Below are 16,835 nucleotides of genomic sequence, written 5' to 3' on the forward strand. Positions count from 1 at the left end.
AGGTTATTATGAAAGCAAAGCAGTACTAAGACTGGAATCTAAAAATGTAATGTGATGCTTAAAAAGCACACATGGGGGTAATGGTTAGGTGTACACAAACCTTTTGGCCATGTACAGGTGCATCTCAAAAAATTTTAATATCATGGAAAAGTTCAGTTTTTCCCATAATTTTATTCAAAAAGTGGAACTTTCATATATTTTAGATTCATGACACATAAAGTGAAATATTTCAAAAAATTTTTTGTTTTAATCTTGATTATAGTTTACAGCTCATGGAAATCAAAAATCCAGTATCTCAAAATATTAGAATAAAGAATTTATAATACAAAAATGTCAATCTTCTGAAACGTATGTTAATTTACTTGGTCAGGGCTTCTTTTGCATGAATTACTGCATCGATGCAGCATGGCATGGAAACAATCAGCCTGTGGCACTGCTGAGGTGTTCTGGAAGCCCAGGTTGCTTTGATAGCGGCCTTCAGCTCATCTGTATTGTTGGGCCTGGTGTCTCTCATAGATTCTCTATGGGGTTCAGGTCAGACGAGTTGGCTGGCCAGTCAAGCCCAGTAATACTGTAGTGGGGTGTGTGTCGTGGTTAAAACGTCACCCTTATTAACTATGTGGCCAATGGGCTCTCTCCCTACCACAGTATATAAATGGTCGTTGCGGCCTCTCAGAATGCGTCATGGTGGAAAACCTGCCCCTTCCTTTCGTTACTACGGGCTACAAAGATATGTGGTTTTAGCTTTGTTGCTTAGCCGTGTGATGCTAGCGTTGTCCATTTACCATGCGATTTACTTGTTTAGTGTGACATTGGGCTACTGAGTCAGTGTGTGGGTGTGATGTGCTGCCCAATCTCAGTGCGGTGTGCCGTCAAGGCTCCCAACTGTGTAGCTTGTACATGACTTTCGTATGTACCATCGTGAGTATCATGTCATCGGATCACGGTAGGTAAATCGTTTAGTTCTGTTATTTGAGCTAAACTATCTTGCATGCTTTCCAAATTGAAGTTGTAACACCTGTTTGTTCTTAGGGTCCTCGATTTTGCATGCGTTAAGGCGGGCTGAGTGAGATGTGGTCATATCGGTATAGCGCCTACCCCTCACTCACGGAGCCACGTTGCTGTTTGGTTTTGTTTGGTTTTGCTGCTTGGTTGCTTTGATTTGTTTTTTTTAAATTTTGCTTTGTGTTGGTTACTGTCACTGAGATCAGCTTTCTTTAATTCAACTGTGTTGTAATCGTTTTTCAGTTATGCTGATACTGCTATGTGGTAGTAGTGGTTTTGGTTAGCTTTGGTAAACTTGCTACCTGTAATCAGTTTGAGTGTGGGGGTTATCTGTCTTTGACAGTATGTTTGTCTTTTGTTTTGTGTTCTTCTGTCTGCTTTGAGCATATTGTAATTGACTTTGTGTTTTTGTTGTCTCCTTGTAGGAGCTGAGTGCTTCCTGAGGCGGGGGTTTGCTGCACCTTTAGGCTTTACTTAAGGGTCGCCATTATTGCTGTTTGTAGTGAATTTTGTGGATATGATTCTGATTAGTGGGGTGCTTTTCCCTTTTGTCTAGCGGATGCTGTTGTACTAGCCTGCCCTTCATACAGTAAGCATCAGTCCTCCTATGATAACTTTCTCTTGTGACCGTTTTATTTGACCAATGCCTGACTGTGTTGGCTGTTTCTTTTAAAATAGTTCTTGGCCAGTCTTTTTAACTTCAAAATAAAATGTATTTTTGTATGGAAACCCGTGCCTCTTGCCTGTCCTTATTTGGGTTATTTTCCCCGTTTTCTTGGGGTGGCGTAGTTGGTATATTTATGAAACGAAACACACGAGCTGCATAGCTACAGAATAGTTGGCAGGATCACTATAGTATATAAACAAAATGAGCCACATTGCTACATGTGGTGTAGCTCTTATTTTCCCCATTTTCTCGGGGTGGTGTAGTCGGTACAAAACGAAAATAAGAGCCACATTGCTACAATACTGTCATGGATATCCCGGAAGGGACTCCAAAGTATAGTTCCCAGCAGCCACTGCACCACACAGCATCATCACATGACCACCTGCACCTGATTCTCATTCACTTAATGAGCACCTATGTGTATATAGCCACAGTTTGCACTGCACTCCTAGGCTTGTGTTTGTCTTCCGTTGCTGTCTTTGTTTTCATGGTCTTTGTTAGTGTTTTATTCTTGCCTCAGTGTTGTGCTTCCTGTTCATAGTTCTTGCTTTGTGTTTTGGTATTCATTAAAACTGAAAGTCTGCACTTGCATCTGTCTCCACCTCCAAATCATGACAAATACCATGGTCAGCAAACCAGTTACTAGTAGTTTTAGCACTGTGAGCAGGTGCCAAGTCCTGCTGGTAAAGGAAATCAGCATGAATTGCTCTAAAATCATCTGGTAGATGGCTGCATTCTCAAGTCGAGAGTGAAAACACAATGGACCAACACCAGCAGATGACATGGCACCCCAAATCATCACTGACTGTGGAAACTTCACACTGGACTTCAAGCAACTTGGATTCTGTGTCCCTCCACTCTTCCTCCTTACTCTGGAACCTTGATTTCCAATTGAAATGCAAAATTTACTTTCTCTCTCTCTTCCCCCGTATGCACACATCAGTATAATTAAGGAACACGAGATTAATAAAAACAGAAGCATAGCAAGATGGAAATGAGTCAGCATGTGTGTTATTCAGATAAGATCAGGTGGGACTGCCGGTCTCTTGCATATGGCGGAAGAAGTGTCAAACCTAGTTGCTTTTCTATTTATACCATCCCTGTCACTTTCCTTCTCCCCCTCAATACTGAGATTCCTCTTCTCTCCTCTACTTAACCCCTTAAGCTCCCAGTTTGCCAGTTCTTCAGCATTCAGGTATTCCTCTTAAAGCATATAACTCAATAACTTCTATGAATTATTCAGTAATTCAGGAAGCCCTGTGGCTCTGTCTTACACTCTGCATCATTGCAGAGGAGGTTCACCAAGCTTTTCTGCAGACACACATTTCTCAAATCCTTCACTTTTTTTGATAGCTTTAGTGTTTTTGTTTTGAGTTTCAATGATTCATTTAGATTAAAAAAATATAAATCCAACAGGAATCTCCAACATTATAGATATTATCATGTCAAACAAGATCAAACTAAAACATAAAACAATTGCTGGCCTTTGTAAATCTTAACCAAACAGGTGATTTTAGTCTCAGTTGCATTTCCTTCAGCTCCAAGCAGTGCATGCATGCACACACACACACACCCCATCATGCTGATTCTCAAGCATGTAAAAAAGGGTTTTGAGTATTACAGTTAATGAATTAATACAAAGAGGTTATAAAGGCATTTTTCTTTGACCTTATTAATGTAGCTTATCTTAAATTTTCCTTGTTACTGTATTTACCTTAATAATGCACTTTATTATTATCCTATTTGTACAGACAATTGTTTCGTTCCAGCTGAATTTGTTTACTCTGGCAAGAGAAAGGCAGTGCTATCGGTTAGAGAGGGAACTCTCTCTCTCACACACACAGCCTCGCTGAATAGTCCCATGATTACAGTAATTAACATTGTTGTATTTAGTTAGTACTTGAATGGAGTTTCTGTTTATACGGAGAAGGATGACAAATAGGAAAAATCCACAAAACCCAGTTGTAAGAAATGAGAAATGACTTTTAAGGTTGTGCTTAAGGTCAGGAAAATATTGTCTTATTCCTCCTGCATGTGCCGTATAATGGGGTCTCAGGAGGTGGTGAAAATCCCACTGTGTTTGTAGATTCAGAGTGTTGCATCCTCTTTTGTACAGCTTCACTTCATTCAGTACAGAGCATTAATTTATAAGCAACGAGCAAAGGAGAAAAAAACTTGCTTGCGCCCAAATAAAATAGCAACAAGCCGGCAATAACTGGTATATAATAGATGCCTCAGCATGACATTAGAGCTCTTAATGTTAGTGCTGAGTCCTAACACTACCTGGGCCCATCTGCCACTCTGTGTGCATGGAATGCAGGAAGCCCTACTGTATGAGTTTTCCTCCATGGGCAAAGGAAGTTGCTGACTCGATGCTTCTGTGTGATTAGCTGAGATTGGGCATAAAGCCTACTGTTAGCACTGCCGTGGAACACATAACGTAGCACAAATCATGTGCCGTAATAGCAGGTTTCAGTTTCGGGTCAGCATCACTGCTATTAGAGCTGACCTGTGCAGTTCGCTGAAGGACAATGTGAGACAAAAAAAAGCCTACAGAGAACTAAGAGACGATAACAGGATTCATGTTAGCAGAATATGGAACAGCTCTAATATGAAGGCAGATATACCAAATAAGCATATATGTAACAAGTGCTCATAGGTTAGACTGAATCAGATATTTAACCTCTATAGGCTCTTCATCACTTTAGCAGAGAAGTTGTTCTCGATGAGATTATGTGTCTGGTTGTATGTTTAAGATGCAGGGTCTGAACAGGAGATTTCAGGATGTGAAAGAGGGAAAAGGAAATCAGAGCAATAGGGAATAGGGATGAAGAGAGCAAGTGCAGTGTCCAGGAGAACTAACAATTAACTTTTTTCCATTCCATAACTTTTACCTTTCTCAACAGTTGGCTATGAAAGCAACACAGAGATCAGATATTATCCTATATCTGATAATATCTTGCCGTGCTTTAGTTACTCGCCGAGTACATATATTTGTGCGTGTAGGTTTGTGCTGGCTGTGTGCTCTGTGTGTTAGAGCCAAGGCAAGCATAAGGGCAGTGTGGAGCTTAGTTAGCTGTGCAAGCAGGCAAGTATAGAGGGCAAAGGTGCACACAGATCAGGTAAGTGATCCACAGAGATCCCTCCCTCATTCCGTGTTAGAGCCCCATGATGAGAACGGATTCTGGGCAAGACTGAGCCCATGCCCCAAAAACTTAACTGAAAACCTGCAAGACTCAATCTTAAACTGGACAGGATTCTTCTGGCACGTTCTGTGACTCTATCTAAAGATAAACATCCGGAGTTAAAGGAATATACACAATGTTTTACAAAGAGCACAATGGCCAGAAGATTCTTAAAGTCCAGTTTTATTGAACTGTGCAGGGTTTCAGTGTGTGTGTGTGTGTGTGTGTGTGTGTGTGTGTGTGTGTGTGTGTGTGTGGTTTGTGGCGGGTAGGATTGGGGAGCTGGGGCTGCAGGCTGCTCTTGGCCCAGACACCGATTGCGTGGCACAAACCTGTAGCTGGAGGCGCGGCCCGACGTGGAGAGCACAGCGCAAGCTCTGATGAGTGAAAAAAGAGAGCAGACATCAGAACAGCTCTGCTCTCTTTCTCTAACCACATATACCTTACACCTTACATTACCACCATACGGAAGGGGTTCAGTAGAAGATGTTTAAGGACCTCACGGAAACCTCAAAGTACATTTCGCACCAGAACAGAGCTATACGGACTACAAAATACTTACAGCGTCAACTGTCTTTAAATGGCCTGTAAAACCTGATTTACTAATAATACCATTAATATCTAATATATAATAGCCCTGGTTTATACTTCTGTGTCTATGTATTTGCAAACACTTGAGGACGTTGTGTGTGGGCGGTCACATGTAGGTGTCTGCCTTCATATTTGCATGTAAGAGAAAATGGAAAACTAAATGAAATTCTCACATGTTACTGAAGAATGAACAAACAAGCAGAGCAATGGTTCAAATTCAAAGATGCATGATATTAGGTACTACATTCAACCAGTTTGGTATTTTTCAGATTTCTCCTCAGGAAAACATGATTCAAATAGAAGCTTGGATAAGCCCCTACTCTGACATGCACATGTTTATTTTTAGCAAGCTATAAACTACTATTAACATTCATGATAAAGTACCAGAATGGATAGCTAACATGAAGTATGTTACTTTTAATCAAATATAGTGAGACACTCAAACCATAAATAGTACGGGGGGGGGGGGGGGGTGAAATCTCCTCATCCACCACTAGTGTGTAGCATCCACCTGGATGATGTGACGGCAGCCATAGTGCGCCAGAACACCAACACACACCAGCTATTAGTGGAGAGGAGAGAGCGATTCAGAGATAGGGATTATTAGGGGGCCATGATAGAGAAGGCCCAATGGGGGAATTTCGCCAGGACACGGGGGTTATACCTCTACTCTTTATGAGAGAGGAGCTGGAACAAACCTCCCTGCCTCAACCAATTAGCATTTGCCTGAAGGATGTTTGAAGCACAGCACCATAGAGACACACAAAGCATTGTTAGGATTTTTGGAAGACTGCACTTGAGTCCATCAATGTGCCTCTTCTTGTTTCACATAACCCCCCTCATTGCATCTCAATGAAAATATATTTCACACCCAGAAGTATCAACCAGGCTTCAGTAGTTGCATTTAATATGCAGCAGCAGCACCAGTCATAGATTAATCTTGTTATATCTTAGAGTAATAAATATGGTCATGCCATATTGATTGTCTGGAGCATATGTTTTCCATAGCTGTGAAATCCAGAACAGCAGCCAAAGCAGAACACACACTAATTAAACACTTAAACACATTAAACATTTGCAAGAACCAAGGATCAAAAAGTGCTCAGAATGCCAGTGAGAGTTGTGATGTGATCCTGTCCTGCTTGGGGCTGAAGGTGACATCTGTAACCTGAGTGGCTTGGTTATGTAAAGAATCATTCTCTTGTGGGCACTGATAGGTCACTAAAGCTGTCCATCACTCACCTTCAGGCCGGTATTGGGCAACGATGGCCACCGTCTGACCCGCCCCCTTGAGCGCGGCCGCAGCCTGTTCATGTGTAGCTCCTCGCAAATCAATGCCATTTACCTGCATGCAAACACACACACACACACACACACACACACACACACACACACACACATTAGACTGTTGTTACCCACCTACAGTGATCAAAGTCAGTATAATGCAATAGAAATTGCTGATCAGTGAAGGTTTTTGAGTGAATATGTGGAATAAAAATGGTTCTAAGTGTGCGTGTGTGTATGAAGACTACTGATAGTAAATGTCTTTGAGCATGTAAGTCATTTAAAAGAAAGAAGCCACACATACAGATATATTTTTACAGACTCTGTTAGCTGTTAGCCAGCAAGCTATCATGAGCTAACTTCAGGAAGATCAGAAAGGATCTTAATAGTAACACTAGGCAGTTGGCAATCAAACCTAAGGATTTCTGTCCATTATATGTACTGCTAATGCTAGCTAGTTGGCTAATAAGCTAACTTGTGTAAGAGAATCTTATTAAAGTGTTATTCCTAAGTGTTCCTCATCAAAAAAGCAAACACAAACAAAAAAACACTGTCCAGCTAAATAAGCTAGCAAGGCTGTATTTCTGACAAGATTTTATAGTTATATTTAATAATGCTCATAAATCTTACTGCTAATACTAGCTAGGTGTTTAACATAATCTAAATTGATTTTAGATTAAGATTTTAAGTGATAAATGTTCCTACATTTCAAGCTATTGATAGCTAGCATGATGACAAGCTAACGACAGGATTTCTGAGAGAAACTTTGAGTCATATTCATAAATGTTCATAATCTTCACTACTAATTCAAGCCAATTATCTAATATCTGTTTTTTTTATTTTTTTTTATTTATTTTTTTTTTTTAAATCTAATATCTGATTTCTGGGAGAAATTCTAAATCTTATTAGTCATTTATATTCATAATCTTTATCTCCTGAGCCACTTCTGTCACCTGAGTAACCCATTCTCACCATTGCAATAATTTACTCACAAAGCAAAGTGACTGCTTATTAGAAGTAACCAGGTAGCTACCGCTTTTTAATTCATATTCATAAATAGTCATAACCTTCATGGCTAACATAATTTGATAGGCTATGTGAGAAAATTGGATTAAATTATTAAATTTGATTAAAACTCCTACACAGAATCATTTCTAATTTCATTGCAAATCTTAAAAGATGTTATTCATTTGTTAGATCTTTGAGATCTGATTGTATAACGCAGAGCTCAAAAGCATGAGGCTAATCTGGAGCAGTTGTCAGTAACGAAATAGTGGTCTAAAGTCAGGACATTGCAGCAACACAGACATATTTGAATACCACCAATAAATAAATCTCATATTATTTCATACTGCAAGATAATAGGCAGTAGGGCTCCTATCTGGAGATTTAAGACTGCATGCTGCAGAATGGAAACTCCATTTGGGAGAAAAGAAGCTGCAGGCTAGGGACAGCAAGGAAAGCCGTTGTTGGAACACATATTGTGTTTCAGAGCCATACTAACATGGAAATCTACAGAGCACTGACTTAGTTTCACCATGGGGAAAGCTGATGGAGTGTATCAGCATGGTGGGCTCAAGCGTGTGTGAGTAAGTATGTGCAACCTACTGTGTGTTATTGCTCATTCTGCTGTCCCTGTTTGTGTGCATGTATGTGTTTGTGTGAATGTGTGCTGTAGTCTGCAGTATGGCCCATGTACTCAGATTCATTTGACAGCATGAACTCACAAGGCAAACCTGAGAGCTATTCTTAGACTCCAAATCAGGCCAGAACACCATTATCACTCTGAACACTATGTCTCTTCCTTCCTCCTCCTTCCCATGTTTCCACTGTTCCCCAGTCTCCACCTTCAGTCTCATTTCTCCTCTCTCCCTGGTTTGTGTCCCATTTTCTTTCTTTCTTTCTTTCTTTCTTTCTTTCTCTTTCTCTCTCTCTCTCTCTCTCTCTCTCTCTCTCTCTCTCTCTCTCATTTGCATCTTGAGTGGACTAGTCTAACTTTAATAACTGCAGCAAGTCCTAGTACAGAGCAGAGAACAAGTTCTGAGGATGTCTGATTAGGAGTGATGAAACGCAGGAACTGAGCACCTCTGATTTTGATTGGGGTGCTTATTGAGGGCATCTGATTTGGAGTGGTCTAAAGGCTGGGAGAATTTTTATTATGAACGATGCAGGAACCGAAGTTGTCTGATTAGGGATGTTTGTGCCATTCCACAATTAGAATAACTCGCTACAGCTCAAATAAGACTCTGATGAGCTCTAATGAAGACACCCAGGAAGCTGACTTCACGCAGCATATTTTGGTAGCCACTCCATGTGATGCTACTTCAATCTAAATTACTTTGGAATTGCTTCCACAAAAGCCTTCGTTTTTTTGGCTAATAATTTGCTGTTGTCAAGAATATTGTAAGTGTAGTCACATTTTCAGACGCAAAATGTGATGGCGCCCTCTGCTGCTGGACCGAGGATCTGCACTAATTAGGTGTTGAATGCACATGTAGGTTATTGATATATATTTTAGTCATTTTAGACAAACTAAATATATGCACATAGTCTAGTCTAAGAAACATTTCTACCGTAATATTTCTAAAACTTTTCTGGTAAAGACAGAGAGAGGCAAATAATTCAGCAGTGAATCAAAACCCATTCTAGTAAAAACAATAGTTTCTAAATATGGTTGTGTGTGTGTGTGTGTGTGTGTGTCTTGTCACAAAACTTACAGACAGAATCTGGTCTCCTCTTCTCAGCTCCCCGCTCAGGTCAGCCGGTCCTCCTGCCAGGATAAAGGACACAAAGATTCCCTCGCCATCTTCACCTCCTACGATGTTAAAACCCAGTCCGGTGGAACCCTTATGTAGCACAATCTTCCTCGGTTCCCTGTATGCACACGTCCAATAATACATCAGCTCAGAGTCTGTAGGGCTCAGCATCTCTCCTGACTCACACACATAGGTGTCCTGGAGTGCTGTATACATACACACACGTAGGCCGGCTGGCCAGGTGCTCGCTCATAGACTAGTGTGTGTTTGAGCACAATGGCTGATACCTAATCGGGGACTGCTCTACTTTTAGAGCATTTGTCCTATTTTCAGTGGTTTCCTAGAGACGGCGATAGAGCATGCGCGCTCACACACACACACACACACACACACGCACACACGCACGTGCTTATAAGCACATGCAATAAAAATATGATTTATTATTACACTACCAAGATAGGATGTTTCACATATATATAGCAGCAGTGCTATAATAATGGTTTTCGTATATTTCATGTAACAAACTTGGTCACTGAATGATCATCATAATTTTTCTTGGTCTAACATTTTGGTCTCCAATATTTTAAAGAGAGCCTTTTTTTAAACAGTTTTTCAATTTACTTTGAAAAATATTCTGATTGTGCTAATAAAGTTGCAGTGTGTAATGCTTCTAAACATATTCTATATACTAATATAATTTCTAAGATACCATAGAAAAGCTGTCTTTCGCATTAATGCACTGAATATAGCTCATTTCAGTCCTCTGTTTACATTTTTCTGACCCAAAAACTAGCTCCGCCTCCAGATAGAATAGAGTTCATTGGCTCCGCCTCACATAGCATCAACAAGGGGCAGGGTTTGATTGAGGTAAGGAAAAGACTTTTCACTATTTTGTATTTTCACAACAAATGCAATTCATCTCACAAGCAGCAGAGGACTCTTTGCTTTATGAACCATTTACATTGTGAAAGCATACTGTGAAGTATATTGCCCATTGACTATGCAGATGACACAGTACAAGATGTCAGACTGTCAGACTCATCCAATTAAATAACATAAATTCCAGATGAAGTATGTAGACCGCTATTCACACATGCTTACAAATAGCACTGTGTGATAATGTTCAGGACAGCTTTTCAGCACAGCAAGAGAACCAACTACACTACCACAACCTTATCTCCCATTTGACTCCTCTGTGGACCACTTATGTTCAGATGGTAGATCTTTCCTCTGCCTATCTTCCATTTCACTTTCCCTCTCTGCCTTCGCCTGCCTATCTCTCTTTCAATCCGTTCCTCCCCCTGATGCCTTTTAAGCTTTCTACTTCTGTCTCCCTCTATATCTGGGTTGGTGCACCTCTAGGCCTCCAGGCCAATCTCAGTCACAGTAGTACATAGATGGTCCATGGAAAGCATGAACTAGAACACAACAGTAATGCGATGTCAACTTAAATCAAAATATAACGTTGAATGTCATTTGATACATTTTGCGAGCATGTTACATCTTATAACACACAAAAAAGGACTAAGTTGTATGGAAAATCTTCAGAAGTAGAACAAGCGGTATTAAATGACCTAATAATATGAAGCCTGGCTACAAAAAAAATCATTAAAATATTTCAGGGCAAATCTGGAAACTTTAAAACAAAATAATAATAATAATAATAATAATAATAATAATAATAATAATAAAACAATATAATAACAGAATATACTTTTAACAATTACACATGCTATGTTGTGGCCTTTATTACATTTTTAGGTTTCATTTCTGGCTATCTTAAAATGATAAGGGTTACTGAGACAAATCATTTTTGGCTGAAGGAGTTTACATGGGAAATAGGTTGGGAATGTCTTTATAAATATAATGACTCATTATAGAGCAGACAGTTTTGAGCCAAATATAGTTTAGTTTAAGGACCTAAGGATCAATGTCTAGTGTAAAGAATGACCCAACCGTAAGCAGGCATGTTTACGACATTCTGACATTTGGAATACGGGCCAACAGTGGCTACTGTGCAGTTGAAAGTGGCTAAACTATGAGTAGCGCTGCATATCATCCTGGTTCTAATTAAAGTTGAGTTGTAGCTGTGTTTTGATAGCCAGAACCAAATTAGTTCTATTCTGTTTATATACAAATTATTTTCTTATCATTACAGTCCCCTCTGAAAGTATTGGAACAGCAAGGATAATTCTTTTGTTTTTGCTATACACGGAAGACATTTGGGTTTGAGATCAAAAGATGAATATGAGAGGATAGATCAATATTCCAACTTTCACTGCCTAATATTTACAGTCCCCTCTGAAACTACTGAAACAGCAAGGCCAATTAATTTTTTTGTGCTATATATGAGAAGAGGGCTTAGGATTTCAGCTTTTATTTCCTGGTATTTACATATAGATGTGTTAAACAACACAGAACCTTTTGTATCAGACCACCCATTTTAGGCAAGCAAAAATATTGGAACATATGATTGACAGGCATTTCTTGTTACCCAGGTGTGTGCTGTTAGTCTGATTGTTTAAGCAATAAATAGCTCTGAACATCTACTCTTGGTTTTAGACTTCAGTTTCATCTGTGAAAACTGGATTTGTTGTTAAAAAGGATAAGCCAACATGAATATCAGAGAGCTGTCTATGGGAGAAGGAAAATCAATCAGAGGCACTGCACAAACAATGGGCATAGCCAGTACAACAATAAGGAATGTCTTGGCCTTGCTGTTCCAATAGTTTAGGAGGGGACTGTACATCTAAATGTGTTAAACAACTTAGAACATGTCCCCTATTGTTTGAACCCACCCATTTTTCAAGTGAGCAAAAATATTGGAACATGTGACTGACAGGTGTTTCTTGTTGCCCAAGTTTTCCCTGTTAAATTGACTATTTAAACAGTAGCACTGAATGTCCACTCTTAGTCTGTGCCCTGGGTTTCACCTATGAAGACTGCATTTGCTGTCACATGTTCCAATATTTTTGATCAGCTGAAAATGGTTGGGTTCAAACAAAAGGTGCAATTTTCTAAGTTGTTTAACACATCTAGATGTAATTATAAGCAAATGAAAGCTGTAATACTGATCTATCATCTCATCTTAATCTTTAGATCTCAAACCCAAATGTCTTCAGTGTACAACAAAAGCAAAATAATTGGCCTTGCCATTCTAATCCTTTTGGAAGGAACTGCAAGTGCATCAAGCATAACTAAATATTTACTAATAATTATTAAACATACTGTTTAAACAAAGCATTAAGCTTATAACATTCATTTACATTACATTAATTCATCCATCTTCAGTAATTGCTTTATCCTGGTCAGGGTCCTGGCGAAGCAAGAGCCTATCCTGGGAACATTTAGTAAATCTATTATATCTTTGCTAAAGGCAAGTGGATTTCCCAACATATCTCAAGCGATGCAGGTTAAATGAACTAAAGAGGCATCTGACCAAGGCAGGCTTCATCTTTCCACCTAAACATCACCTGTTTTGCTAGTGTTATGAGTTAGTGGTTAGCTAGTTGCATAGTTAGATCACCATTTTGAAGGCTAATGCAGGCAATCAATGCTGGTCATGGTAAATACTTAGAAGAGCCCCCTCTAAATTTCTAGATTAACTGTTACCTCCTTTCACCACTAGATGGAAGACATACTCCACAAAATTAGAAATCCACTGCATAATATCTAGTTTTAGTGCAGTGGTCGACTAAAACATCACAATTACACAAACTTCCACCATTATCTCTGTTTCTAATAAGAGTAAATGAACAGTAAAATAACCAGGCAAGGGCAGGATATGAACATTTCATTTGATATACTACAGATCATTGTGTTTTCACACCTTTTTTTTTTTGTTTTTTACAATATAGGAAATATTGTAGTGAATGAAAAAATTGAATGAAAATGATAGAGATCAAACATTTAGCAAGATACTGATGATTGGGCTCTATTTCAAAAACTGTAAAAAAAAAATAAATAAGTAAATAAATAAAAAGTCACTTAAGCACAGAAATAATCTTCTCCATGAACTGCAAAATAACAAAAATACCCTTAAAACTATGTAAATCCTAAACTTATATTCAGTACTCTGGAAGCTCATTTGCATTCATCTATTCCCTCAGTACAATATTCCCCACTGGCCAGCTGCATCCTCCTGTCTCATTTGGCTTCTCTTTCACTCATTTCCCCACATTTGTCATCATGAAACCTAATGCCAAATGGGAAAACAAACAAAACAGATTGTGCTTACTTTAAATTCTAAAAGCCTCCACTACTCCCTAATGATGGGTGAATAGCGGCATAGATTATACTGCAGCCACATCGTTATTTATGCGGACCCACACGTCTCACTGTATCTAGCCATTTATTTAGTGTCACCTTCAATGATTGCAGCCTCACCATTCAGGAAATGAAAACATTTCAAATATAGGCTTCCAAGGAAATATTCAAAAAAGTGAGAAGGTATTCAGATTCCACACACAATTCCCGAGCATAAATCTTGAACATTCTCACTAACCACTAAGATGACATACTCAGGGGCATTTTACTGTAGAACTTTACAAGCTCTGAACATTAACATATATGTTAATATATTCATAATTAATATAGAACTGTTATGTGGAATTGGGTCTCTGATTGACTAGAGCCACACAGACAGTATGGGTAAAGATATGTATACACTAAATGTGAATTCCATAATAACATTATTAAAGGCTGTTTGGTAGTAAAACTGGAGAAGCTGTTATACCATGGAGCAGGATAATGAGTTGCAATTGGCTATAATTAACAGGAAGGAAAGGAAATTTGAGGGAGTGACCTTTTATTCATTCGTTTGTACATACATATGCTGAAAACATTAACTTCATTAAGAGCACTTCTGATGGCGGCAGAACAGTGCCTGGCTGATATGATCATCAAAGTCCTGGACATGGTGTGTTTGAACAAGCTTGAACGAGTGAGCCAGAGAGTGTGTGTGAGTGTGTTGGAGCATCACTTCCCCCTGATCAGTGAAGGCCACAGCAGATAAACAGACTGTAGCCCATAAACACACAGTCAGTGGGTAAAATAAGCAGTGTGTAAATACATCTGGCATTTGCCTAGTGACAAAGGTTGTGATGTGGATTGTTATAGAGCTGCTTTCACAGAGATCCCTTTCAAAGGGAACTCAATATTGCATGAGCTTCACGCTGTGGGAAGTGCCCTTGCGCGTGACCGGTATCTGAAATCTGTGTGAAATCACGCCTATTTATAGGCCTGCCGTGGTCAGGTGACGTGGCATTTCACACGTCACGTGATTATAAACTGCCACCTGTAAACCATGTAATCAGGCTTATAATCTTCAGTGAAAGACAGGATGTCAGTTGTTTGTGTCCAACAGGTTTCTTGCTCCTAAAAACTCTTCAATTCCTCTCTATTTTTCAGAAAAGAATATATATATAGGAGTCAGAGAAAATTCACTAAGTGTTAAACCATGCTCCAGTTTTATTTCGGGGACAGACGGACACAATTTCTGTGTGAAATGTTTGGGGCTGACTGCGCATATTGTCAATGCTTCACAATTAGGCAGCTCAACTCTCAGCTCATTCTCTTCTCGGCTGAAGAGAGTTGGATTTCGGAGCCTCAGGGTTCCGGGGATCCCGTATCGATCTGTAAGGCAATGCATCTGTCCACAAACAGACTGTTTGGTACAAGTGTATTATTCTGTGTATGATATTTCAGAATGGAAACACATAATTGTATAGGGATAAAAGAAGAGACTGCTTTTCTAAACTGAAAAAGTGTAATATAAAGGAATTGAGGTCATTTGACCCCAAGATTGGCATTACCAATTCCTACCTGCTAGCTAAATCTCCTTCTATCATACACTAGCCTCCAATCTGGTTAAAATCACATAATAAATTAGTAAGCCTCATGTTAGCTAGTTTCTAGTGTATTTTTTTCAAGAGTGGAAATTGGAGAACATGACTCTAACCCCCATGGGCACACAGAGAATATGAGAAACGCCGTAGAGATGGTAACCCAAGCTCAGGATTGAACTGGGGAACCTGGAGCTGTGAGGCAGTGACTGTGGTACAATTGTTGGTGCCAGACAGGCTAGTTTGAGTATTTCTGAAACGGCTGATCTCATGGAATTATCACCCACAGCAGTCTTCACAAGAGTTTTCACAAAATAGTGCGAAAAACAAAAACATCCAGTGAGTAGTTGTTCTGCAGGCAGACATGCTATGTTGATGTGAGAGATCAGAGGAGAATGGGCAGACTACTTTGAGCTAACGGGAAGGATACAGTAACTCAAATAATCACTCTTTACAACTGCGCTGAGCAGAAAAGCATCTCAGTACACACAAGATGTCTAAGCTTGAGGTGGATGGACAAAACAGAAGAATGCATCAGGTTCCACTCCTGTCAGCCACGTACAGGAATTTGTGGCTACAGTGGGCAAAGGCTTCCAGAACTGGACAGGTGAAGAAGTCTTCTGTCATTTTTCAAATCATTGACCGTCCAGTTCTGGCAAACCTGTGCTCACTATAGCCCCAGATTCCTTTTCTTGGAGGACATAAGTGGAACACAATTAATATACAGTCAGGTCCATAAGTATTTCAACAGTGACACAATTTTTGTAATTTTGCCTCTGTACACCACCACAATTGATTTCAAATTAAGCAATCAAGATGTGATTGAAGTGTAGACTTTCAACTTTAATTCAAGGGGTTTTAAAAAATATTGCATTAACTGTTACACACATGTTTTACAGCCATTTTTTACGAAGTCTCTCCATTTTCACAGGCTCAAGATGTGGTCTGTTTCCTCATTATTTCACGACAAATTAAGGAGATAAAATGTCTGGGGTTTATTCCAAAAGTTGAATTTGCATTTGGTAGCTGTTCATGGGAACTATCAATATGCGGTCCAAAGAGGTATTAATGGACGTGAAGGAGGCCATCATTAGGCTGAATTAGGCCGCCCCCCCCAGCCTATCAGAAAGACAGCAGAAACTTCAGATGTGGCCGAATCAACCATTTGGTACATTCTTAATAAGATGGAATGCACTGGTGAGCTCAGCAAAAACAAAAGGCCTGGAAGACCACGGAAGACAACTAAAGTGGATGAATGTAAAATTCTTTCTTGTTGAAGAAAAAACTTCGCAACATCTAGCCAAGTCAAGAACACTCTGGAAGAGGTCAAAGTCTGAAATCAAGAGGCACCTTCATGAATGTAAATACAGACAGTTTATCTCAAGATGCAAACCATTGGTAACACTCAAAAACAGTAAGGCCAGATTAGGCTTTGCTAAAAACCTCTATAAAAGCATGACCAGTTCTGATGCAAGATTATCTTGTACCAGAATGATGTGAAGAG

The 16,835-nt window shown here is 39.4% G+C and overlaps 1 protein-coding gene and 1 long non-coding RNA gene across 16 annotated transcripts in view; one reads left to right on the top strand and one right to left on the bottom strand.

The window, feature by feature from the left end:
• The window catches only part of dlg2 (discs, large homolog 2 (Drosophila)), a 287,192-nt gene that overhangs the window by 35,730 nt on the left and 234,627 nt on the right, over positions 1-16,835 (bottom strand). For 11 of the 15 annotated variants that reach the window (XM_053645021.1, XM_053645022.1, XM_053645026.1 and 8 more), the window contains 3 exons: positions 9,450-9,606; positions 6,691-6,793; positions 5,190-5,234 (listed from right to left, as the gene is read on the bottom strand). In XM_053645021.1, coding sequence (XP_053500996.1) covers positions 5,190-5,234; positions 6,691-6,793; positions 9,450-9,606 — 305 coding nt within the window. The remainder of the gene's footprint in view (positions 1-5,189; positions 5,235-6,690; positions 6,794-9,449; positions 9,607-16,835) is intronic. The other 4 variants (XM_053645023.1, XM_053645030.1, XM_053645036.1 and 1 more) reach the window with 1 other exon arrangement.
• Positions 100-1,734, top strand: LOC128620255 (uncharacterized). Its single transcript, XR_008388104.1, has 2 exons — positions 100-946; positions 1,431-1,734. It is a non-coding gene; the product is annotated as an uncharacterized LOC128620255 (long non-coding RNA).

This window comes from Ictalurus furcatus, chromosome 16 (genome assembly GCF_023375685.1).
Source record: "Ictalurus furcatus strain D&B chromosome 16, Billie_1.0, whole genome shotgun sequence".
NCBI lineage: Eukaryota > Metazoa > Chordata > Actinopteri > Siluriformes > Ictaluridae > Ictalurus > Ictalurus furcatus.